The sequence below is a fragment of the Marmota flaviventris genome, chromosome 10, assembly GCF_047511675.1.
Source record: "Marmota flaviventris isolate mMarFla1 chromosome 10, mMarFla1.hap1, whole genome shotgun sequence".
NCBI lineage: Eukaryota > Metazoa > Chordata > Mammalia > Rodentia > Sciuridae > Marmota > Marmota flaviventris.
The window spans coordinates 104,039,124-104,065,225 of record NC_092507.1 but is presented as its reverse complement, the minus strand read 5'-3'; the positions used below and the strand labels follow the sequence as shown (position 1 = coordinate 104,065,225).

Genomic DNA, 26,102 nt, shown 5'->3' with positions numbered 1-26,102 from the left:
GCTTCCCTGCCCACTGAGTTTCCTCCCCTGGACATGGAGGCTGTGAGGAGATGTGGCCCTGGACAGGGTGTGACAGTCTCACCCTCTTGCAGGTCAGCTTGGGGACACAGGAAGCTGGGGCCAAGCTGAGGAGACACGGATCAAGAGGCTTTTGCATAGAACAAGATTTTGTTTTCAGAGTTTTTCTTCCTCCCCCTTCCCCCATTGTTAGCAGCTTGATGTGTCATTCTCCCCAGCAAGGGAAGGGGTGGAATGGCTTGGTTGTAAACACCCTCCCCCAGCCTTCCTGTCCCTTAGAGGGGCAGCTCAGCTGGGTTCTGGTTCAGGGTTGGGTGCAGCGGGCTAAGGCTTGGCTTGGTGTGAGAAGGCAGGCAGCTGTGTCTTCAGAGCTCATTCCTCCACTCGGGCTCCACTTGCAGGGACAGGCCCCCTTCACTCTCCCGCTCCTGGGGGAGGCAGTCGTGACCATGGGGCCCTAGAAAGAAAAGGAGGTATGCTTTGTCTTCTTTACCTTCTCTTCCACCACTGTCCCCTGCCTGGCCCACCCTGGCCCAGCCATACCTGAGGTAGAGGGGCTGAGCTTGCTCAGATCTTGAAGTAAGTTCTGTCCGTTCTGTAGGTCCAGTTTGGCAGGAAAGGGACACCCTGTATACCCTCCGTTTTCTTTACAGAACTCCAGGAATCTGTGGGGTACAGAGGTATTGGCACACAGAGCTGTGCAGGCCTGGATGAGAGGAGTACCAGCGCAGGCTGGAGGCCAGGCCTGGGTCCTGCCACATCTGAGCCTTGGTTGCTCAAGCTCTGAATGTCAGCTCACTTACAAATAAGATGGAGGTTTTATGAAGATTAACTGATCCTGAGGATTGAGCCATAAGCAGGTACTAATGAAGATACACCTGCCTAAGCTGGGGCTTGTGGCCACCAAGAGGGATTACAGGGCGGGAATGCTCACGCTTTCCAGTCGGGGTCATGGCCCAAGAGAAGGGGGTTGCCCACTATGATGAGCAAAGCTTTGGCCCGGGTCACAGCCACGTTGAACCTCTGGAAGGAAGAAGTGGTGGGGTCATGGGAAGGAAAGGCCAGAGGAAGGAAGAATTCCTGCCACACCCACGAGCCCTCCAACCTTGGGGTTCTTAAGGAAACCCAGGTTAAAGTCCAGATCCAGCTGCACAAAGCTCTGGCTGCTTCGCACGGTGGAGATGAGGACCACGCTGCGTTCTTGGCCTTGGAATTCTTCCACAGAGCCCACCTAGAAGAGATAGAGGCAGGGCCTGAGAATAGGTGGGTTCAAGGGGAACTAAGGGGCAACATCTGCCCTATGGCGCTTGAGCTGCAAGGAGGGTACACTGGGCAATTGTCGATCAGTGGGTGAGTGCTGCTACAGGGGACAGGAGGCATGCTCTGGAAGCACAAGCCTCAAGAGTGAAGCCAGCTCTGGGATCGGACCTGTAAAGCCATCAGAACAAAGCAAACAGTGTTGCAAAGAACACAGTAACTACAAACAGTGTTTCTGAAACTTTCCTGGAGATAATCAGCAAGTACTTGTTAAGACTATAGAACCTTGGGCCCTAACCCAGACCTCCTGATTAGAATTTTCCAAGGCAGAGGTCTCCAAATCTCAAAAGAGTAGGTTTCAGGCTTGTACCAGAGGAGCTGTAAAAAATAGTAGTGCCCTGGCTCTGCCCCCAGATAGCAGTGTTAATTGGCTGGGAGGGGCCCTGGCAGTATTAAAAGCCCTCCAGGTGATTTTTCTCTGTATTCAGAGCTTCAAATCACCATCTCAGAGCAAGTGGTAAGCTACTGAGGGTGGAGATGAGGCAACAATATCACATGACAGGCGGGGTAGGCTGTGGCATTTGGACTTCATTCTGAGGGCAAAGACCTCAAACCTGCCCTGATCACAGTGACGTGGGAGCTTGTTAAACATGCAGGCTTCCTGATCCCATGCCAGAACTATAAGCTGGGGCTTTGAGGAGCAAGAGGCTGGGGAGAAAGCCAGTTCTGTCCCAAGGCAGTGGAGGTGGGACAGGGACATGGGCCAGACTGAAGCAGTGGCACAGGAACTGAGGTCTCTGATTTGGGAAAAAGAGCGGTACAAAGAAGGTGAGAGTGAATGTGGAGTAGTGTGTCACCTTCAGGTCCTTTATGTCATCCAGTCCCCGAAGCTCCCTGTCAAGTTTGGTGATGCAATAACGGATTTTTTCCACCTGGAGGGAAGGGAAAGGCATCTTTCTCTTATGCAGTCACCTCAATTCAAGAGGAACCAGGCAGGAAGGAGGCCAGGGAGCTGGGGAGCAAAGAGGGAGGAGGTGGCTGACCTCTGCACTCTTCTGAGATACAGGGCCAGCAGAGGCCAGGGCTGTTCGAGAGGTATCACCTGGGGGAGGACCCATCCTTGCTGGGAACTGAGGGCCTGACCTGCTTCCGGTATGGCGAGATGACTCCAACACTTCGTGGGCTCAGGCGGGCTTTCCCCTTCTTAGAGGAAGGGGCCAGGAGCAGCTTCAGGTAGGAGGTCACCGTGGCAGCCTCTTCAGGGTTGAAGAAGGATGGGCTATTGCCCTCACGCTCATCTTTGCCCATCACACCATGAAAGATGATGGGAAATCCCTGGTCACAGGGTCAGAAGAAACCCTCAGCTGGACTTCCCTGCTTCCCTTCCCTCCCACTCCAAAACCCTTGCAGGGAATAAGGAAGCTCAGGCCAAGGTGACAACTGGAGGGACCCCTGTGTTCAGTCTGAGCCTCTTCCTACCTTCAGTAAACAGTCAAGATATGGGGGTGGGGGCCTGAGCCCTGCTCTGTCCAGCCTCACCTGTTGAGGCAGACCCTCCCAGCGGCAGAAGCGCTCTCGATCCACCACATCTGCACAGGCCTGCAGCTCTCCATCATAGTAGAGTTGGTTGGGAATGTCCAGGATGGTGGGATGGGACCTGGGAGGCAGGAGGGAAGGAGAGCTAGACCAAGGCCTGGATTACTTTTGTCCTGCCCTGGGGGGACCCAGCTTTACAGGCTTTAGGCCCACACATGACCGTCTTGCTTCCTGCACGCTCTCCTGCCAGGCATTGCACACCACATGAAGCAGAACTTGTGGGTCCATAGGGATCCAGTGACCAGTGAAATTATTATTATTATTTTTCCAAATTACTTTTAAAAACTAAGATTTGCTAGGCATGGTGGTGCATGCCTATAATCCCAGCGGCCTGGGAGGCAGAGGCAGGAGGATGACCAGTTCAAAGCCAGCCTCAGCAAAAAGCAAGGCACTTAAGCAACTCAGTGAGACCCTGTCTCTAAAAAATACAAAACACGCCTGGAGATGTGGCTCAGTGGTCACGTGCCCAGTTCAATCCCTGGCACACCCCACCCCTCAAAAAAAAAAAAAAAAAAAGAAATTAGGGACTCAGCTTTCAATTTTGCCCAGGAAGGGCAGTACAAAAACAATGTATCACTTCCTATCACCTTTATTTGAGATAATATGTTAAATCCCAAAATAAAAGAAGTAACGACACAATAACATTTCCTTTCTGCAACTGTCCTATCTGGTACTCATCCAAGCATTTTTAATGTCTAAACTTATTCAGTAAAAGAAGTATATAAACAGGGTGTGGTTCTGTGTGCTTGTAGGTCCAGCTAGCTATTCAGGAGGCCGAGGCAGGAGGACTGCCTGAGGCCAGCCTGGGCAACAAAGAGACTCTTAAAAAAACAAAACAAAACAGGGCTGGGAATGTAACTCAGTGGTAGAATTTTTGCCTAGCAGTGTGAGAGCCTGGGTTCAATCCCCACCACTGCAAAACAAACAACCCTGCCTAGCCCTCTAATTTGAATGATAATATGTTTATGAAAAACTATTCATTTTCTCATTTCTCCTTGGATTGCCTGGAAATGCCATCTGAGACAGTTATCAGGCACATCCTGGTGTCTGACCACCCCCACATCTAGATAATCTCACTAGTCCAGAATGAAACCACTAGCTAAAGGAGGCCTCCGACCTTCCAGTCTAGAGTCCTTTCTGTATCACAGAGGCGCTGAGCACCAGGAATGCAGACCAGAGCCTCCTGCTGGGGCGCAGAGGGTGTGAAGGCACGGGCTATCTAGCAGCAGAGGGAGATGAGGGTGTGGGGATACCTGTAGTTGCGTAGCAGCTTGGTTATGAACTGAGGGTCATAGCCATCGGGACCCTTCTTGTACAGGGCATTGTAGGTGAGCAGCCGTTCCAGCAGCGAGTACCCCAGCCCATACTTCTGTGTCAGTGGGGAGCGCAGCACAGGTCCCAGCTGTCGCGGGTCTCCAGCCAGCACCAGCTGCCCTCCTGGATTGCCTGTTTCCTTAACTTCCATCAGTCCTAGAAGGCAAGGGTGGTATGAGGAGAAAGGTAAGTGGTGGGACCTCCCCATGCAGGGTGGCGCACCTGCAGCCCACCCTGAGCCCCTCACCTGCTATGGCCACCAGACTCTCAGGTTCCATGCAGTGGCCAGCCTCGTCGATGAAGATGTGTGTGAAGTGATCGATGGGAAACTGGGCCGACACCAACCTGGGAGGTGTCAGGCCAGGCAGGGTCATCCCCAGGCACCCAACTGAATGCTCACCCAATCTGGTCCCTCACCTCACCCACTGAGAACCCTTCCCCATCTTCCCAGCCCACTACCCTTTTATTTACACACACAGTCCCCACCTGCTGGCCGTGATGAGAGTGGTAATTAAGACGCGGTATTCCTGCAGTTCCTTCTTGGCAGGAAACACATACTCCCCCTTTTTCGCATCCCAGTTACAGTAGGGCTGTGGATTGGGAAGCAACACGAGGCATCAGCTTGGCTCTACCCATGCCCACCCTCACTCTGGCATTGGGCCACTTTATAGACAAGGAAACTGAGGCCCAGGGAGGGTTCTCACCCACCCAAGTCTCCCTAGTTTTCTGGTTTGTCCTTAGAGACTCCCAGGCATCTGCCATCCCTTGACCCTCTGCACTTCCCTTACCTTAATGTCTTCAGGTACCATGCGGATGTCCCTGCTGGGGGCTAGAAGGCGGTAGATGGAGCTGGGCAGGTGGACCCGGAGCCGCTGACAGAGAAGGTCAGCACCCGAGTTGGACGGAGCGCAGGCTAGGATGTGAGCTTCGGGCAAGTGCTTCACCACCTGAGATGTGGACAGGCAGAGTGTGGGAAGCAGCTTCCTGAACTCTGGTGACTCACACTGGGGCAGTGGAGCGTCTGCCTCCCACAGCCAAGGGAGGCAGTGATATAAAAGGCAAGTTCTATCCCGGAGCCCTGCTAGTCCAATTAGCACTTTGACGTGGGACAACAACTGTAATAAACACACAAGTCTATGAAGACCGAAATGCAAAAGGTCACTCACTCCAAGAGCCACACCTACACTCCAAGTGCCCAACCTACACAACAGTGCTCAACAGCCACACTGACTCTAGCTCCTCACCTTTTAAAAAAAAATTTTATAGTTGTAGATGGACAGAATGCCTTTATTTTATCCATTTATTTTTATGTGATGCTAAGGATTGAACCCAGTGCCTCACCCATGCTAGGCAAGTGCTCTGCCACTGAGCTACAGCCCCAGCCCTCCCCACCTCCTTTTGATGGCTGCTGAGAAGCAAGAACTTTCAGGGAGCTGAAGGAAATCAGAATTTGGGGATAACCACTCCATCTGGGAGAGTCAAGGATATAGGTCCCAGGTTTATACTCAAGCCTCACCTGCTTAATGGCCTCCACTAATGTGACAGTCTTGCCAGTGCCTGGAGGCCCAAAGATGATGTAGGGGGCTGGACGTGTGGTGCCCATAACAATGTGCTTCATGGCCTGCAGCTGCTCTGGGTTTGACTCCAGACTCCGGTCATACAGCCTGGCAGGGAGGCCGGGAATCCCAACTTCAACTTATCCAGCCTCCCAGAGGCCTCTAGGACTCCATCCCCAACCCCCACACTCCAACCAGCCCTGGAGTCCCCTGCCCTCAGTCTCACTTGAGCTTCACATCTGAGGGCAGCAGCGGGACCCCACGGGAGGCCACAGGAAAAAGCATGGGCCACAGCAGCCAGCGCCCTGTCAGTTCCAGGGCCCGATGCTGGACCCGCAGGGGCTGGCGGTTGAAGGTGAAGTTCACCTTGAAGGTCAGCCCATCCACAAATCGGCTCAGGAGGCTTTGGATAGGGAGAAAGGTAGAGGAGGTCCAGTTAGGTGGGCCAGGCAGCAAAAAGCCAGGACCTCCCTCCACCTCCCTCTGCTCCACTCCTTCTTTCCAAGGCCTCCATAAAAGCTCCCTAGGAAAGGCAGCTGCTGAGGTGGCTCAGAGTCCCCTAGAAGAAAAGCCCCTGCCCTGTGCTTGGGATCCACGCATCTTAGGAGAAAGCCTCTCTTCTCCCCTGGCCTGAGGAGAAGACTGAAGAAGGGTTCCCCAACACCCACCTCATGGAAAAGCTCAGTTTGACACGGTCCAGTTCCACCTTGTGCACGAAGCCCTTGTAGGTGATGGGGTCCTCCTGGTGTGTCTCAGAGGACAGAAGGGCAAACAGGTGGTCCCCCCGCAGCACTGAGGGGCGGCTCTCGGTCACACCGGGAACCTACAGGGTGTGAACGTAAGCAAGCTTCTGTCCCAAGGATGGTCACTGAAGGACCCAACCCCCAGGCTCTCCAGACTTCTGAGGGACGAAAACTGAGGCTCTGGCCTTCTAACCCAAGACTCGGAGAGCTGCGTTTTCCCTGTTCCCCTTCCTCTCCCACCAGACAGGAGTTGTGGCGAGAGGAAGGAGACAACCTTCCCAAGCTGCTCACAGGTGCAGAACTCCAGGGTGCTAGCTTGGGGCCTGGCAGCCGCTTCCCACTCTACTCAGCTGCCCTCTCACCAGCTCAGTTCTACTCTGCCTTTAAAATCTTGTTAAAACTCATCTCCTGCAGTCATCTTGCCCTGATCATCCTTGTTCTCTCTTCCCACCTGCATTTGTGTGCAGAAATTCATTCTCGTGGGTAATTCTGGTCTAAGGTGCACACATTCAAAATCTGTGAGCTAGAAAGGGCCCTAAGAATTATCCAGTCCAGCTCTATGTTTTTTAGATAAGGGACCTATGGCTCAGAGAAAGCAAGGATCTTGCCCAAGGTCACACAGCCAGTAGTAGCAAAGTCTAGATTAAAACCCCAATGTCCTGCTCTGACACCATTTTGGGCAAAGGATGCCCACCCTACCCCTTGCTGACCCCTCTGGGACAGGAACCATTTCATCCTTCTTCTAGATTTGCCCTGTATTTAGGAATGGCCTATAGAGGTTGGCTGACTTGAGGCCGCCCTCCCTGCACCTGATCTGAGCCCCAACCTCCAGTGTGAGCAGCCTGGGGTTCTGGTCCACGGGGTCCCAGGTCATGGGCACCGATTCCAGGTCATAGTGCCGGATGTCGTGCTCCATCTGCAGCTCCTCCAGGTGCAGCAGCAGTCGGAGTTTCACCTCATAGTTCCTCCACTTCAGGGCTGTCTCCAGCTGGGCCCTGGCAGTGATGGTTGGTGGATGAAGTGGGAAGGGCAGGAAAGGGACAGGTCAAGCACTCCCATGACCAGGAGCATCTACCCTCTCCCATTCGAAGCTCTGCAACTAGGAGCACACTAGGAAGCACAGAAGACCAGAAGGACAGAGAAATGGATGGGGTCAGAGGCCTTGAAGAAGGGAGCCCCAACTCTTGCTTCCTCCGATGTCCTTGCCCCAACCTCAGACCTGACTTGAGTATCCGCGGTAGATCTTATGGCGGAAACATTCTCCCCCAGATCCTCCTTCCATGACTCACACCCTAACCTCATTCAAATGTCATTCTCTGTTCAAATGTCACCTCCTCAAAGAGGCCAGGACTGACTGCTCTCTGTAAAACATCACCAATTCATCCCCTTGTCCTGCTTTGGTTTTACTTTTGCATTGAGTTCTTCAAAGCACTCACCACAATATGGAATGTACAAGATAAATGTTTTAAAAGAAATGATCAGTGCTCACTGTTCCCCACCAGAACGGGCAAGGCCCATCTGGAACAGCACCTGGCAAGTGGGCATGCTCAACGAGGGTGAACGAATAGAGCCTGGGAGGCCGGACAGACATCCAGAGCAACAGGCAGAGGCCAGCAGGGGGAGAGAAGGCGGGAGTGGGGTGCAGAGGGGAGGCACTTACTTGATCTCAGCAATCTCCTTTGGGGCAGTGAAGATACTTGTTCCCTGAAGAAGGATGGGGAGCAGCTGCCTGAGGCGTGGGGGTGGGTAGTAGGTCCCCAGTGCCATACTTAGCTTCAAGTCATAGCCTTTAGCGCTGCAAAAGTGGGGGGAAAAGCTGTCATAAACATTGAACTTGTCACCTTCAAGACTCTAGGAATGCCCCTCCGTGGAGGATGCACAAGGACCTCTGTGATGCCATTGCCAAAGGGTGGTTGGCAGCCTCTGCCCAAGGACATGAAGCTCACTAGCTTATGGGGCTGCTCGGTCCAAGGCTGGACCATTTTTGGAAAGCCCAATACTTGGAATATTTAAAAAATATTATTTATAATACATTTTCATTATTAAAGAAGAATCTGGCAAAAAATTATAATAAATAACATTTTTACCATCCTGGGACAGCCAATGTTAATTTTGGGGGGTATGCAGGCTTCCAGTTTAATTTATATTATGTGTGTGTATATATATATATAGTTTTTGTTTTGGGGTACCAGAAATTGAACCCAGCGGCACTTTACCACTCAGCCACATCCCCAGCCATCCCTTTTTAATTTTGGTTTTGAAACAGGGTCTCAGTAAGTTGCTTAGGGCCTCACAAAGTTGCTGAGGCTGGCTTCAAACTTGTAATTCTTCTGCCTCAGTCTCCTAAGTCACTGGGATTATAGGCATGTGCCATTGCACCTGGCACCTATATATTGTTAACAAAAAGTGAACAATGATCTAACTGTGAAGGTCCTATTACATAGTATTTTGTAACTAGCTAGCTATGTCAAAAAGATGTTTACACACGAGTCCACTCGCCACGTGACATGTCCAGCATAGGGAAATTTATGGAGACAGAGATAAAGTGAGTGGCTGCTAAGGGCTGAGCAGGTGGGTGAGTGATAAAAGGGTGGTAGCTAAAGGGTATTGGATCTCTTCTTTGGTGTAATAAAATGTTCTAAAACTGACTGTAACGATGGTTGCACATATCTGTGAACATACTAAAAAAAAAAATAACTGACCTGTATGATATGTGAATTATTTCAGTAAAGCTGTTTTAAAAAAGAGAGATCTGGGTGCTTTGGTGCATGCCAATAATCCCAGCACCTCAGGAAGCTGAGACAGAAGGATCAAAAGTTCAAGGCCAGTCTCAGCAACTTAGCAAGACCCTGTCTCAAAAAGGACTGGGGCTATAGCTCAATGGTAAAGTGTCCCTGATTTCAATTCCCAGTACCACCCATATACATATATTTTTTAATTTAAAAAGAGAAGAGAGGGGGCTGGGTAGAACATGGGCTTTGCATGCATGGTTTTGATCCCCAATGCTATGAGAGAGAGAGAGAGAGAGAGAGGTGTGACAGTCTATAATGGGCTGCCTAATAATTCATTACACAGTGAAAATACTTCTTAAAAAAAATGTTTTCATACTGTCCTTGGACATGCTACTCTCCTGCAATTTGCTTCCTAGGCAGAAAAAGTTTCTGAGCCCAGAGGAGGAAATAACCTACAGCAGTAAAGGGGCCCCTGGATCCCAGCTCTGGGCTTTTCCCAAGGGCCCACACTGTTGTGATCAGGACATGCCAAGCCCAGACAGGCCTGGAGGGAGGGCTTACAGGTCAGGTCTCTCTCCTTCCTCTATCCGGCTGGTCAACACAGGGTTTCCAGTGATCCGGGTGCGCTTGAAGGGAGTGGTGGGCTTCAATTGTGCAGCCAGAGGGCTGTGGGCGACGGCAGCCAAGAAGCGGGCAATGTAGAAAGTGCCAGCTCCTTCTGACCCCGACTCCCCAGGTCCCAGCAGCTCCCAGAGCACCGTGGCTGGGAAGTAGCCCACAAAGCTGGTCTTACAGTGCACATGCAGCTCATAGCATTCACCTGCAGGGAGAAGGCTGAGTGAATGGGAGGGGGGAGGGAAGGCAGGGACCCTCCCACCAACATGCTGACCCCGACACTCCCCCAAGCGGCCCCATCCCGAGAGGAGACCACTGGACAGCCATAGTGTGTGCTCCAAAGCTGCAGCCCTGCTAGGACAAGCCCTGCCCAACAGAGTTCTTCCCTTTGGAAAGCTACTCACCGGGGCCTAGTGGGCAGGGCAGCTCCTGGTCACCATAGTAGAAGGCAAACTGGGGTGTCCGGCAGAGTGGGAAGAGGTGAGTGAGGGTAACAGGTTTGTTTCCTCCGTTCCGGAGCCTCAGGGTCAGCACCTCCTTGCGGTTCAAATCCAGGCGGATAAGGAGCTGCCCATCTCGTGCTTCATGGGGCCCCTGGACTTCCACGTCCACCCCATGCTTCCCGTGAAGATACTCAGCCCTGGGGAGAGTGGGAGTCAAGGGTGGGGGCCAGGAAAGGAGCGGCCTGGACTGGGGGATGCCCTGGGGAGAGTGCCAGCCGTGTTCCCACCCGCAGCCAAGCCCCCGACCTGCTTCCCCCAGTCCTTAAGGAAGGGGCCTCCCCACCACCTGAGCAAACTACTCTTTTCTTGGCTAGACAGCCCCTTCCCCCATGCCCTGAGCACTCCTCACAAGCAAGTGTGTGTGCACGAACAAACACACACACACGGACACACACCTGTCATAAAAGATCTTGGCTAGCAGTGACTTGTGGTGCTTGCTGATATCTGAGCTCAGCTTCATTCTCCTCTTTTCTGGGAGCCGCGAGTCAGTCCAGCGGTCCAGTTTGAAGAACCTGACCCGAGTCTTGGTGACGTAGGCCAGATTTGCAATCTTCATTCCATACAGCATGGAGGAGAAGCCAGGGGCGGGGGTCCCAAAGCTGCCAGAAGCAGAGGAGACTGGGAAGTGAGGGGAAGGCAGGGCCAGGGGACGGGTGGTGGTGGGGGAGGGTGGGGCAAGGGCCTCTGAGGGTCACTCTGTCCTGGACACACCAGCTCTGCCGCAGAGCAGGCTGGGGCTCAGGGACAGAGAGATTCAGGCTGGGGACAGGAGAAATTTTTAATGTCTTCAGGCAAGGCAATGGGACTTCCCAAGGCAAAATAAAACTGGTTTAAATAGCACGTTGTAGATTATGCACTTCTGAGGAGAAAACCCCACCCTGGGCTGTTGATTGGGAGGACTTAGTGAAGAGACAGAAAGAAACAGACTTTTTTTGGAGGGTGGGGGTGGGGAGCGAACTTTGGGACAGGGAAAAAACCCCAAACAACAACAACAACAAAACCAGTGGAAAGAGTTAAGGCCAATGGGGAGCCAAATAAGTTGATTGAGAGGAGTAGATATGGGGTCCTGCCTGTGGGTGAGAGAGGGGATGAGAGAGAGTAGAGATGTCCAGAGTGTGGGCAGGGTGGTTGATGAGACAGCAGTTTCAACCGGAAGTCAAAGGGTGCAGGTGGGACCCAAGCAGGAAGGAAAAGGGTCCTTCTCCAGAGATCAGATAGCTTTGTGCCTAGAGAGGTGAAGACAGGGAAAACTGGTCAGCAGGACAATGACCTCGAGGTTCAGCGCCTGGAATTCAGTTTAGTCAACTCAACAAGCACTTACAGAGGTCTTTTAGGTGCCAGGCACTGTGCTAGATGCTGGGGGTTCCAAGATGCAAGAGGCCCAAACCCTGCCTTGAGAAGCACTCAGACTGAATCCAGAGATTCCAGTGTGTGACCGCAGTGCAGCCTCTGAGGCTCCCAGGGCAGCCTAGGGGAGGAGACAGGTCTCCCAAAGATGAATGGGCACTACCCAGGCAAAAGAGGGAGGGCACAGTGAGTCAAGGTGAGGGGTGTGACCTCGCTACCTGGGCCGTTACTGCATCTCTGGGAGCCTCACTTCCCTCCGTTATGAAATGGGAATAGCAAGGCTTGCTTCTTTTAAAGGTTGGTGTGAGCCTCACCCAAGATAGTAGCATTGCGGCAAGCCACTTAGCCCAGCACCTGGCACATAGGAGACCTCAGTAACAGTGAGTGATGATTAGTATCACATACAGTTTGGTTGCACTAAAGTGAGAAGTGCGAGGGGAGTGGCAGGAGGCAGCAGAGGTAGGCAGGGACCAGATCAAGCATTTTTGACCCTGAATGCCAGCAGTTCTTCACTCCCCTTTTCTGGCACCCCCAGGAGCCCAAGGACACTCCCACGTGTGGCGTACTTGATGGACACGTTCAAGATCCAGGCGACTGACACCCTTCCTTGATATTTGTAGGGATGGAGAGCAAATCTTCATTCCTAAGAATTATGGTAATCCCTATTAACTCTTGAAGCTAAATTAGCATGGTCACTTTCTAGGGCATATGATAAGATTGCTGATGGCTAGGAACAGTTCCCTGGTGCCCCCTGCCTGTAACTCTGCCCCTCTCCTTCACCCCAGGCAAATGAGAGCAGTATCATTCAGAAAACTTTGAATTGGCTATAATTTGTTTTAAAAAGATAATCATTTGAAAGCATAATGGAAAATGATCAATAAATGTTAGCTACTATTATTAGTATTTGTATTAGTAGTAACAGTAGTACTAATAGTGGCAGTAGTAGGAGTAGTAACAACTTACTTTCGGCCCTTGTCAGAGGCTACCCTGCGGTTACAGAACCACTGCAGTTGGTGGGTTTTAAGCAGGGGAGTGGCAAGATCATATTTGCATTTCAGATCACTCTGGCATCAGGATTGGAGGATGGATTTGCTGGAGGCAAGACTGTAGGCAGGGAGACCAGTTAGAAGGAGGCCATTGCAATTGTCTGGTTAAAAGAACAAAGGCCTGAACAAGGTAGTGATAGGAACAGAAGAGGGGGCCAGATCCATCAGATTTAGAATGTCAATTAGCAGAATTTGGTAACTACCAGGAGGGAGAATAGAGGCTGGGAAGAGGAAGGAGTCTAGGATACCCAGATCAATGGCTTGGCTTTGGGAAACATCCCTGAGACAGGAGGCAAAGACAGTAGGAGGAGGTGGTGGAGGAACGGACCAGGACATTTGGATTTGGACATGCTGGGTTTGAGATTCCTCTGGTCCAAAGGCAGCTCTGCCTCCATGAGTCAGAAACTGAGAATTCAGGCCAAAGTCAGGGTCAGTGCCTAATGTTAGGGAGTCCTCAGGTGGTACTTATGACCCAGGAAGTGTTCGGGATCTTCCCAGGAAGGAAGGGAAAACAGAAGAAACCCTCAAGAGAGGCAGGAGAATCAGGAAATTTCTCAAAATCAGGTGTCAGGTCCAAATGAGGGGTTCAGTAATAAAAGGACTGGAATCTAGAGACCATCAGGAACTTTACCCAGGGGTCCTGAGTCTTTTAATCACCAGGTTCATGGGTTGGGGCACAAACTAAAATGCTTACAAAAGCCAGGTATCTTAACACCCATAGCCCCAACCCACAGCGTCTGCAGTCCCATTTCTGAATCATTCCTGTAGGAATGACTATATGTCTCTCATAACTGTGGTGTAAGAGAACAACAGTGCAGGCACTTTGAAATGTGGCTTTGGGCTCCTCGGTCAGTGCTGGGAGAAAAGGGGGCTTTGTGGGACTGAACAAAATGGGAAGAGCATGCCCACCCTACAGGGGACAACTGCTCCCCACCCCCAGCCACCATGAGGCCAGCAGAGGACAGAGGCCCAAGATGATCTGATCTTCTGGCTTTGGGGAGAAGACAAAATTGAAATTTTAATGTGAAATCTATTTTTGGAAATTTCTGCATGTGCACAGAGGTGTACAGAACTCATCTTTGCAACTCAACTTCTACTATCGATGTGAGCCCTTAAATACTTTTCAAATAATTTTCTGTTACTCCTACTCAAATTAATTTATCCCTGGTATAAAGTGATAGCCATTATTATTATTTTTTTAAATCACAAACTTAATATTATTGTTTTCTTTTTTTTTTTTTTGGGGGGGGGGCGTTTACCAAGAAGGCTTAACCACTAAACCATATCCCTAGCCCTTTTTATTTTGAGACAAGGTCTCACTAAATTGCTTAGGGCCTCACTAAGTTGCTGGCTTTGAACTTGTGGCCTTCCTGCCTTAGCCTCTTGAGCTGCTGAGATTACAGGCGCATCTGTTGAAACCCCCACACTTTGTGTTACATACATCTAGTCACCTAGATTTCTAGGGATAACTTTCTAGCCAAGACTGAAAACCTCGGTTTTTAAATTTATTAAAAAATACACATTTTTAGCCAGACACTAAAGTTCAATCCCCACTACCCTCCAAACAAACAAACATTTTTTACTATTAAAAAATATTTTGTATGGCAAGAAGTAGGATAAAAAGGGGCTAAGGGTGTAGCTCAGTGGTAGAGCACTTGCCTAGTGCACAAGAGTCTGGGTTCCATCTCCAGCAATGAAAAGAAAATGTAATATAAACAAATTCAACAGATAAACACCAAAAAGTACTTGAAATGCAGTTGACAAAGGGTTAAGTTTAGTTTACAAACTGACAAGATGAGCAATTCCATAGAAAAATCGAATATTTAATTTGAAGAACAAATCTAGGTGACCAAAAGAGTATGAATATGCCCCAATTATAGAGAAATGAAAATAAAAATAAAATAAAAATGAGATCTTGTTTTATTCCTATTAGGCTGATAAAAAAGAAAAACAGTTCTAATATTGATTGCTATTATGGTTTATGGAAAAGTGAACTGATACACTGCTGGTAGAAATGTAAAGTATTATGAGCTTTTTTGGGGCAGTACTATGGAAACATTTATGATCAATGAAAATACAGGGATCCTAGCCACGCATGCGCAGCACCTATAGTCCCAGTTATTCCTAACCTTGAGGGAAGAAGATCACTGAAGCCCAAGGGTTTGAGGGCACCCCAGGTAAATAAAATAAAATACAGGTATCCTATTAAAAAACTAGATTAAAGACAAAGCAAAAACAAAAAATACAGGTATTCTTAAGACCCAGAACCCATTCCTAGGAAAGTATCCCACGGAAAGAAAAATATCAATGGGTAAGACCACATGCACAGGGATACTGAAGTCATTCACATTTATTTTCACAACTGGAAATGAAACAAATGTCCATCAATGTAATGATGGCTGACTAACCTGTAAACACTCACTCTGCGGAATATTATGCAGTCATTATAAAGAATGCATCAGAACCAGTCACACAGCTAAAACTTTAAAGGACATCAACAGCAAACACTGACAAGGCAACTGGGACTCCCACTGCACTGTTGGTTGGCATGCCAAATGGTACAATCACTTTGGAGAAAGATATGATGGTTTATGATGGTTTCCTGAAAACTAAACATATACCTACCCTGTATGACTCATTAATTCTGCTCCTACATCTATCTCCAAAAGAAATTATAATTTATGTCCACAAAACAATTTTATTTGTTCAAGATGTTCATAGCAGCTTGATTAAAAATAACCTCAAAAAAAAAAAAAGGCAGAAATAGGAACAGATACACAATACAAAACTCATTTATATTCATTCAATGGAACTCAGTGAGAAAAGGAACTACTGCTACACACATCATGGTGAATCTCAAAAATATTACCCTTAGGGGCTGGGGTTGTGCCTTAGCCCTAGAGCGCTTGCCTCTCACATGTAAGGCACGGGGTTCTAACCTCAGCACCACATAAAATAAATAAATAAAGATATTGTGTTCATCTACAACTAAAATAAATAAATAAATAAAACAAACCACCTGGTGATTCAGACAATGAAATTGGATAACAACAAAAAAATATTATGCTGAGTGCAAGATGCCTTATACAAAAGAGTACAAAGTATAAGATTCTACTATATGAAGTTCCCTAGTGGGAAAAATCAGAGCAAGGGTTGCCTCTGGGTGGGTAAAAGTGAAGACTGACTAGGAAAGGATACGAGGGACCTTCTGGGGTGACCAGATGCTCTGCATCTCCACCTGGGGGATTTAAGTGTTACATTCTATGAGTTTGCAAACTCTGTCCACTTCGCTGAATGTAAATTTTACTAAAAAGAAAAAAGGTAGCTCAGTGGTAGAGTACTTGTATAGCATGCCTGTGGCCTTGCCTTTGAACCCCAGCACTACAATTTAAAATAAAAAAGAAGAACCCTGATGGGCATGATGGTGCACACCTGTAATCCCCGAGGCTCAGGAAGCTGAGGCAGAAGGATCCCAAGTTCAAGGCCAGCCTGGGCAACTCAACAAGACCCTAAGCAACTTAGCCAGAGCCTCTGGGTTCAATCCCACCACCAAAAAAAAAAAAAAAAAAGAGGGGCGGGGAAGCAGGGAGGGAACCATAATAAAATTTGAACTCTCAATGATAATCATGCCTATGTGTTAAGGGGAAAATTACAGTTATAAATTACTTAGAAATGCATCATGAAAGACTAAGATAGAGGGATAGATTGATAAGCAGACATGTAAAATGCTAATTAAAAGTGAGGCTTGTGCCTATAACCCTGTAGCCCCAGCTACTAGGAGACTGAGGCAGAAAGATTGCAAGTTCAAGTCTGCCTAGGCAATTTAGCGAGACCCTGCTTCAAAATAAAATTTTTAAAAAGGGCTGAGGATGTAGTGTAGTGGTAGAATACACACGTGCAAGGCTCTGGGTTCAATCCCCAGTACCAGGAAAAAAAGAGAGAGAAGAAAAGCAAAGTGAGATGCTGAAAATATGCATCACATAATCCCTTTTTATTCTATCTTATTTATTTATTTGGTAGTGCTGGGACCATACCCAGACCTGCATACTGGGCAAACACTCTACCCCAGAGCCACAACCCCAACCCTATAATCCCTTTTTAATAAAAACAACGACCAAAAAAAAAAATATACCCTGGTTGATACTACCTGAGTGTAGAGTAGAATGTGGAAATGGAAATGGGATGTAAGATGCTGAGAGGCCCACAATAAAAAGCATATATGAGGATCATAGGTGTAAAATAGTATGAATGCATAAAGAGAAAAATGAAAGGTCAGTCACCAAAAGTGTTAAAACAACACATTTAAACAGGACAAATGCCTAAGATAAAATGATAAAGGCCTTGATCCCCTCACTGCCAACTGCTTGCTTAACTGAGAGGTAAATCAAACAAATTTCATTTTTTGTATACATATATAAACAGATTTTTTTACACACACACACACACACACACACACAATAAGATTATACATCTACTATACTATTCTGCAGAAGACTTCCACCACAATGGTGCCCTTCCATGACCACGCCCTTTAGAGGCTCTTGGTTCTTTTGAACAGCTGCAGAGGAGAGCAGGATATAAACGCATGTGATGTATTTATTTCTGCAGTAATACACAGTTAAGCTGCCTCTAATTTTTGGATTTTCAAAACGTTACAATCATTATCCTTGCACAAAAATCCTTGTACTTACAGGCAAATATAACCGACAAATTCCTTGAAGTATAACTCCTGAGTCAAAGAGACTTTACAACTCAGATAATAAGTTCTACCAAGATGCCCTCTAAACAGGTTGTACAAATTTCTGTTCTAACAAGAGTTTGAGAATGCCCTTTTCCAAGTCCCTAATCCAGAAATTTTCAATTTTTAAAATTTTGTACATTCTGATAACAAAAATTGGTAGCTTAAATCTGTATTTCTCTATCACTAATATAGTCAATGATCTTTCCTTCTGCCTATCAGTCATTTGTATTTCTTTTGCAAACTGCCTGCTCATATCCTTTGCTCTTTTTTTTTTTTTTTTTTTTTTTTTTTTTGAGGACTTCTTGACTGTTCTCTTTACCTCTGGCTTCGCATCCCTTCTCTGACCCATCATCTAAATAGGCAGGATCATCAAACACAAATCCAATCATTTCTTTTCCCAATTCACAACTCCACACTCTACAAAATTAAACCTAACCTTTTTTTTTTTTTTTGGACTGGGAATTGAACTCAGGGGCATTCAACCACTGAGCCATATCCCCAGCCCTATTTTGTATGTGATTTAGAGACAGGGTCTCACTGAGTTGCTTAGCACCTCACTGTTGCTGAGGCTGGCTTTGAACTCCAGATTCTCCTGCCTCAGCTTCCTGAGCCGCCCTTTCATAAGGCACACTCAGATCTTCCATGGTAACAACGGTAAACAAATACAACATCCTCCTCCTCCTCATGAACAGAAAACTTTTTTTTGGGTCCTGGAGATTGAACCCAGGGACACTTTACCAAGCACCTACATTCCCAGTCCTTTTGTATTTTGAGACAGAGTTTCACTAAGTTGCCCTGGCCGGCCTCCAGGCTGATCCTTCTGCTTCAGCCTCCCGAGCGGCTAGGATTATAGGTGCACACCACTGTGACCAGCAACAGAAAACTTTATTGAGGTCTTACTGTATGTTGTTCTAAGTACCTGTATGCATTACCTCCTTTTCTTCTTTCATCTTCATGTTTTGTTTTTCTCCATTATCTCATTTAATCTTCACAATGTTCCTTTGAAGTAGCAACTATCATCACTCAATTTTAAAGAGGAAGAAATTGAGGTACAGACTCTTATACCCTGTCAGGCCTCTAGTCAACCCACCCTTAGTGGTACTTCAGCTGTTCTCAGCAACTTGGATCATTGTGCACCTCTGCAGAATTTCCTGCCCTTGTGGACATCCTTAGTCTTCCTTGTTCTGTCCTTGGCCCCTACAGTTTGTTGCTTGAACGATGACTGATCTTTTTAGACCCAGTTCAGAAAAGGCCAAAAGCTACAGGAATGGTTATTTCAGAATGTAATATCAGATTTGGAAGTGAAAATAAATGGATATCCAGTTGCATGTTTTACAAACTCCGAGTTGCTTCCTTCATTAATGTTCAAGACCAGGATTTTTTCTTATCCTGGGGATGAAACCACGGAGCACTTTACCACTGAGCTACATCCTCATCTCTTCTTATTGAGACAGGGTCTGGCTAAGTTGCTTAGGACCTCACTAAACTGCCCAGGCTGGCCTCAAACTTGTGATCCTCCTGCTTTAGACTCCCAAATTGCTGGGATTATAGGTGTGTGCCACCACACCAGCTAGACCAGGATTTGTATAAAACTAAGATAAAATAGAATAAAAATACCAGAGGGCAGGGAGTGAGGCTATGTATTATTTCACGATCACATACTGTTTTGTGAAAGTGGTATACACTTGGCCCCAAAGTAAAATGTACTTTTTTAAAATTATTTTTTTTATTTTTAGGTGGATACAATATCTTTAGTTTATTTTTATGTGGTGCTGAGGATTGAACCTAGTGCCTCATGCATGCTAGGCAAGCGTTCTTTCTATCACTGAGCCACAACTCCAGCCCCAGTAAAATGTACTTTTTACTGTGGCTAGAGATCCAAGCACCAAGGCACCATCCACACCAGAAACCAGATGATCTTTCTAAAATCCTACTTTGTTAGTCTTCTACTCTGAAACTTTGTTAAGATTAAAAACAAAACAAACGAAAATCTTGCACATCCATCCAGCTTCTGCCTCCATCTGGTTTCACGTTAGCAGGTTCTCCCGAGGTCACCCCAAGACTTTGAAGGTGTAGTTCCCTCTGTCTGGAATGCTCCTTTCTTGCCTCTTGAATCTGTTAATGCCTTTTAATCCTTTAAGATTCTGATCCAATCAGTAATCCCCGTGGCTCTGGAGGCTGAGGCAGGAAGATTGCAAGTTCAAGGCCAGCCTTAGTGTGGCCCTAAGAAACTCTGTGAGACCCTGTCTCAAAATCAAATATAAGAAGAGCTGGGATTTTGGCTCAGTGGGTAAGTGTCCCTGGGTTCACTCCCTAGTACCAAAAGGAAGAAAAAAAATCTGCTCCAAAATCACTATCTCCCAGAAACTTCTAATTCCTGGACCAAATCAGGTCTCCAAGTTATCATACACTCTCAATGCACACTGGACTTTTTCTTACAAGCACTCATTATGTCAGCAATTAAAGAGTTACCTGGGGTTGTAGCTCAGTGGTAGAGTACTCGTCTGGTGCGCGAGGCACTGGGTTCTATCCTCAAGACCACATAAAAATAAAATAAAGGTACTGTGTCCACCTACAACTTGTGTGTTTGTGTGTGTGTGTGTGTGTACATATATAAACTTATCTGTTTAACTGCTACCCCTTTCCATAAACAGATTCCTTCTGTATATCTCTGGTACTGGGCAGTTTTGCTTTGCTCATAGGAGGCACTAGGCCAATATTTCTTGAAAAAAATGAGCCTAAAGTAAGAATCATCTTATCTCAGAAACCTTTTGAGGCATCAGTCCTTACTCCGTACAAAAGACTCCTAAATCATCACTGTACCAAGAAGGGCTGCTACTTACAAAGCCCGTGCAATATGCTAGGAATGCAATGCTAAGCAAACGATAGCTCCTTTTGGCCTCAGGTAACCCTTGAGAGAAAGGCATTATTGTACATATTCTTAAAATTTGGGAGATGGAAGATTAGATAAATGTTCAAAACCAAATGCAACCACTGTGTAGCAAAGCCAGAATAGAACTCCAGCTACCTAAACACCATACTTGCACTTTAGTACTATATTGCATTTGTCTGGACATCTGACAATCCCTACTAGATTACAACTTTGGAGACAGAAACCAAGGCACACACAAATAGTAGAGCTTTATTAACTACATTTGCTACATGAATGAGAAGAGACTGGAAAAGGAAAGAGTTGAGAGAAGAGCATTTCATGACACCATAAAGTAACCTAGTTGGAGTGTGTTGCAATGTCCCTAGAATTACTGACAATGGTGACATACTATTCCCTCTTGCCTATTCTCCTGTAGATCAACTCTACTAATTCAATTGGATTCTGTAAGCATTTACTGAGCAACTACTATATTCAAACTCTATGCTGAGAACTGAAGGCAGATGCAAATATGCTCAAAGATAGAAAAATCTGAAGTCAGGCAGAGGGCTTGCCTGTAATCCCAGTGGCTCAGGAGGCTTAGGCAGGAAGACTGCAAGTTCAAGGCCAGCCTCAGCAATTCAACAAGATCCTGTCTCAAAAAATAAAAAAAGAGCTGGGGACACAGCTCAGTGGTAAAGCACCCCTGGGTTCAATCCCCAGGCCAAATGAAATAAATAAAAAAATGAGTAGAAGGGCTGGGAATGTGGCTCAAGCGGTGGCGCGCTTTCCTGGCATGTGCGGGATGGGTTCGATCCTCAACATCACATAAAAATAAAAAATAAAGACAATCGTGTCCACCTAAAACTAAAAAATAAATATTTAAAAAAAATGAGTAGGAAAGTTCTCTTTAATCACAACAGAAATCTCCCCTCCTGGTGGGCAGGAAGGGAAGGTCTACAAGGTCTATTTTTGCCTTTTGGAGTGACAAAGGAGAATAACATTCTTCCCTCTGACAGTCTATAAAATATTCAAGAATATTGAATATTGTCCTGTTTTTTCTCTTTTTAGGGCAAACGTTTCTGTTTCTTTGACTGGGTCTTATAATAGGATATGAACCTCCTCCCCCTCCTCCTCGATGTACAATGTACTGAAATTTTATCTATCCTTCAAGTCCAAGGTCATTGCCACCATCTACATCACATTCTAATATTTAAAGGGAGTACTATCTTATTTGCATAAAAAACAGGTGCATACAATATGTCACTGAGAGGAAGAGCAAAGCAGGAGGGCCCTGGATTCTACCCTAAGCACTGCAAAATAAATAAATAGCGCTCGTGGTAGTCTCAGCTATTTAGGAGGCTAAAGGCAGGAGAATGGCTTAAGCCCAGAAGTATGAGGCCAGCCTGAATTGAGACCCCATCTCAGCAGCAACAACAAAAGCCTAAAAATTACTTTAAAAAAAAAAATCCCCCAATTCACCCATCCATGGTTTTCAGTGTGCAATCCAACAGAGCTGGTTTTCTCCCTATAGTGAAACATATTGTCTATCTTCAGTTTAGAGTGACAAAGACTCTCCTTGATGAAATGACAGCCAGGCTCCTCTGAACCCTCTTCTAGACTATCTCAGTTTTAGCAACAAGTCTAAGTTGGCTGAGTGAGAATTCTCTCACACTTGATATAAGATCACACTTCACAGATGATGATCAGTTCCTTATTCTCCACCTTTGATATGTAAGTATTTGGTCTGCCTTTGATAAGAATCCTATAGGTCATTTTAGCAAGATTCCCCCCCCCCCAACTCTTCATGTTTCCTCTTGGTAAATTCCTATACCCTGACCCCTTCATCTGCTCATTGACTATAAATCCCCAGCTGTGCTTGCAGTGTTTGAAGATGAGATCGGATCTCTCTCCCATCCTGCAACAGTCCTATTGCCAAAGAAGTAGCTGACCTGTGTGTAAAGCCATGTTGTACTTCGTGGAAACAGACTAATTCATGTATAGAAAGTATTGATATGAAGTGATCCAAAGGTAATTGCTTTCTTTCTTTTCTTTTCTTTTTGTACTGAGGATTGAACCCAGGGGAGTTTTTCTCCTACATCCCCAGTTCTTTTTATTTTTTGAGCCAGTAACTTGCTGAGGCTAGCCTCAAAATTGCCATCATCTTGCCTCAGCCTGCCGAGTTGCTGGAATTACAGGTGTGGCCCAAAGCGCCTGGCCTCCAGCCTTTTACTATCTCTATTATCATTCTTTTAATTTTATCACATAGCATAGCATATTGCATACGTTGATATTATATGCATATCACAGCCTTTATTGCTCCCCTTGGGATTGCGTATTTTTTCTTCTTTATAATCCCTAAAGTGCCTAACACCCTATGAGGGCATGCAGCAGTCCTTGTCATTTTTGCCCCTTCCTCAGATGGTGCCCACACCCATTAATATTCCTCTAAAAACGTGACATCGATTATGAAAAACGATATTCCAGATATGATCTATTTGGTCAATATGAATCCCTACCTCCTCCCCCACCCCAAACCATATTCCTATTAAGTCAGTCTAAGACCTGCACAAAACCATGGCAGCCGTATCTCACCCATCTTGGCCTTTTGGTCGGCTACAACGCAGTCTTTTTCAGGAGATCTGTTCTTAAGCCCCCATTCCCATTCCCGTATTTATTTGTACAATTCTTCATACGCATCCCTGTTAAACTGTTTCTTGGTTTTCTGCCCAAGGCAGCAGCCTGTTGATAGAGGTGTTTTGGAAACACAATTCTATGGTTTGACAGAAGTCTCTTTGATTTTCACTTGGGTGGTAACAGGAAAAGGAGACCAAATACCTTTAAGCCACAGGGTAAAAGGGGCCTCTAGCAGGCTGTCCCTGGCCCTGGTCTCCATGGAGAAGCCACAGGTGCTAATGGAGGTTTGGTGCCTACGTAGTTTGTCCCCTTTTCTCTTTCCAGGGCTCCCTGAGATTTTCCCTCCTACTTTGGGTCTCCCAGACAGCGGACCCCCGGGACCGCAGCCCCTCAACACTCGGGTGGCGGTGCCGCCAAGCCCGCGCAGCCAGACAGCGCCTTCCTCGCGCTCCCGCGACGCTGGGCCCCTAGGCAGGCGCCCCTCCCCCACCGCGAGCACTGTCCCCGGCCCCGCTAGCAGCGCGTGGGCACGGGACCCCGTTCTGGGCCCGGTCCCGGGGGAGGGGGCGGGCTGCCCGGGAGGTTCTCCGCGGGGACTCCGCGCAGGGGCCCGGCCCGTGCGGAACGGGCGGGCTCCGGGCGGCGCTGGCGGGGCGTGGGCAAGGCGCAGGAGGGAGGTCTGCGCCGCCCCAGGACGGGCCTGAGCCGCAGGGAGCTGCGTCCTCCGCGCCCGGCTGCGGGCAGGCTGGACCCCGTGGGGGTCTTGGCGGCGCGCGGGGCCCACGATTCGGGGCCGGGGGTGCGTCGGCCCGTACCTGATCTTGAAGTCGCGGTTATAAATGGTTCGCAGCCGCTCGCGATCTGTCTCCATGTCCAGTCCTCGAACGACTAGGAAACTCTCGAAACACTGGCCCGTCTCCCGGAGCTGCCGGCAGCTGAACTTACTGGGCATCGCGGCGGCGGCTGCGGCCCAGGCAGGAGGGTCCGTGGAAATGAAACTGAAAGTCGCCGCCGCGGCTGGAAGTTGGGGGCCCTGCGATGAGGGTGCAGAAGGGGGAATCCCCCTACCTCTGACCCCCTGCTCCTGTAAGCTCCCTTTCCCCCACCAGGCTTCCCTCCGCCGTTCTTTCCCTACCTGAGCCTTCCCTTCGGTCTCTCCGTCCTATCCCCTCCCCCTCTTCGCATTAACTCTTTCCTAAGGAGTCTGACCCCTCCCTCAGGGCCCTCCCCTTACCCCAAGCTCCCTCCCCTGGCTTCCTGCCAGTATCAGAACGTGGCCATCGCCAAGGGCCCCCAAAACTGCCCAGGAGGGCCTCTGAACCTCTGCTAGGGTTACTCCCACGCCCACCCTCCAGAGCCTCAGGACTTATTGAAAAGCAGAAGAGCAAAGAGCAGGGATTGGGACCTGGGTCGGCTGCAGCTGGACTAGGGCAGCTCATCCAGCACCTCCCCCAGACTGGCAGAGACATAAACCAGCACGCCAGCCAAGCGGGCGTCACGCCCCCCTCCCCCATATTCCCTGCTCGGGCTCAGATGCAAGGAGGAAGGCATGAGTCAAAGAAGTTTGGGGTGAAAGAACTAGGAGTCTCTGAGATAAAGGTGTGTATATGTGGGAGAGAGAGACAAGGGGTTCTGCCAGGAGGAACAGTCATTTTCTTCACCGCACAGGCTGGTTGAAAGGCTGGTGATTCTTATCCTTGAGCCACATATTTGGGCACTTAATTACACTCCAGTCTGTATTGCTCTTTAATTGTTAGTAGTATTTAAGTAAGGGTTGCCCCAGTCATCAAAATAAAATTAGGTCCCTGAGAGCAAGGTACTGTTATGTTAGGCAATAAATGGTTAACAGCAACAGCATCAGTACCAGGAAAAGAAACTGTTTAGACGAATAAAGGGGTGGAGCTACCACCAAAACAAATATAACAAGCCTTTTGCGTGTTTATCCTCCAGAAAGAAATAACAGAAACCCACAGCAGGATGGGATAAAGATAATTATATAAAAATTAAATCAAATATACAAATACATCATAAAGAAGTTCCAGGGCTGGGGATGTGGCTCAAGCAGTAGTGCGCTCGCCTGGCATGCGTGCAGCCCGGGTTCCATCCTCAGCACCACAATACAAACAAAGATGTTGTGTCCACCGAAAAATAAATAAATAAATATTTTTAAAAAAAGAAGTTCCAAATACATCACAGCTTGTGTTGTTCTCAAGTAGTTCTCCATAGGAGGCCACATAATCAAACCTAGTGTGAGGAAATGTCCAGAACCCAAGTCATTCTCCAGCTGGGCTAACCCTGTACCTTCTTCCAGGCCAACAGAATAGGAAAGCCAGGAATAAGGAATAACAGGCTTTAGCAAATGCAATGTCAGTGAGAATCAAAGCTACAAGGATGAGGAAGATTAAGCAGGGGGAAACGTTATGTTGTAGAAATCGATTATGCAAAGTAGAGGAAAAAACTAGGAGCACAGCCAAAGATTTTACCCTTTTTTTTCCCTCCCCCAACTACCCAATGAAGCCTCAGAGGAGTACAGATGGTGAACAAAAAATTGCTGTTGCTTACCATCTCAAAAACCTAACCTACCATCTACCATACCCAAACCCAAGGTCTTGCTCAATTCTGACCAGCAAATCTAAGTACCCATTATTTTTGAACACATAACCTTCTTTCTCTGGGCAAACCTATCTTCTGGATGTCCTTAAAACAATTGTTTTGTAGTTAAAACTGGTAAAAATTTTATTACTATGTGGCTTTGTTACAGTGGAACTTTTTAAAAATCAATTTCATCTGGAAAGTCTACTTCAGGTGGAATTGTAATTGTTATTTTCACACAGGGGGCTCTAGATGTCTAGAATGGTTTTTGTTAGAGCACAGATCACTCTATTTCAGGTGAAGGAAAACCCCACCCACAAACTAAGTGGCCTGCTTCAGGGTCAAATATTACCTTCTTAAAACTAAAACTGGGGGCTGGGGTTGTGGCTCAATGGTAGAGCACTTGCCTAGCATGTTCGAGGCACTGGGTTTCATTCCTGGCACCGCACAGGCTTCATTCATTAAAGGCTGGCGATTCTTACCCTTGAGCCACATATTTGGTCATTTAATTACACATAAAAATAAAATAAAGTTAT

At 47.4% G+C, this 26,102-nt stretch overlaps 1 protein-coding gene across 2 annotated transcripts; it reads right to left on the bottom strand.

Annotated features, from left to right (window-relative positions):
- Window positions 1–149: 149 nt before the first annotated feature.
- Window positions 150–24,152, bottom strand: Mov10 (Mov10 RNA helicase). 2 transcript variants are annotated; one of them, XM_071618206.1, is made up of 22 exons: window positions 23,790–23,866; window positions 12,645–12,785; window positions 11,405–11,560; window positions 10,730–10,933; window positions 10,236–10,471; window positions 9,778–10,036; window positions 8,145–8,279; window positions 7,311–7,479; window positions 6,410–6,564; window positions 5,968–6,144; window positions 5,702–5,849; window positions 4,974–5,132; window positions 4,672–4,775; window positions 4,433–4,530; window positions 4,125–4,341; window positions 2,815–2,932; window positions 2,419–2,610; window positions 2,133–2,207; window positions 1,124–1,249; window positions 953–1,041; window positions 562–683; window positions 150–475 (listed from the first exon to the last, which is right to left on the bottom strand). In XM_071618206.1, the coding sequence occupies exons 4-22, from the start codon at window positions 10,900–10,902 to the stop codon at window positions 384–386; spliced, it is 2,844 nt and encodes a 947-aa protein (XP_071474307.1). In that variant the 5' UTR covers window positions 10,903–10,933; window positions 11,405–11,560; window positions 12,645–12,785; window positions 23,790–23,866; the 3' UTR covers window positions 150–383. The 2 variants fall into 2 exon arrangements, with proteins under 2 accessions (XP_071474307.1, XP_071474306.1); XM_071618205.1 differs by lacking the exons at window positions 11,405–11,560; window positions 12,645–12,785 and adding an exon at window positions 24,110–24,152 and having other exon boundaries at window positions 23,790–23,991.
- Between the last annotated feature and the right edge of the window lie 1,950 nt (window positions 24,153–26,102).

Coding starts and splice junctions, on each gene's coding strand:
- Mov10 (XM_071618205.1), bottom strand. CDS start 23,926: ATGCCCAGTAAGTTCAGCTGCCGGCAGCTCCGGGAGACGGGCCAGTGT. Junction 10,472..10,729: donor GCCAAGATCTTTTATGACAG/GTGTGTGTCCGT, acceptor CACTCTCCCCAG/GGCTGAGTATCTTCACGGGA. Junction 2,208..2,418: donor TCTCGCCATACCGGAAGCAG/GTCAGGCCCTCA, acceptor CCTTCCCTCCAG/GTGGAAAAAATCCGTTATTG.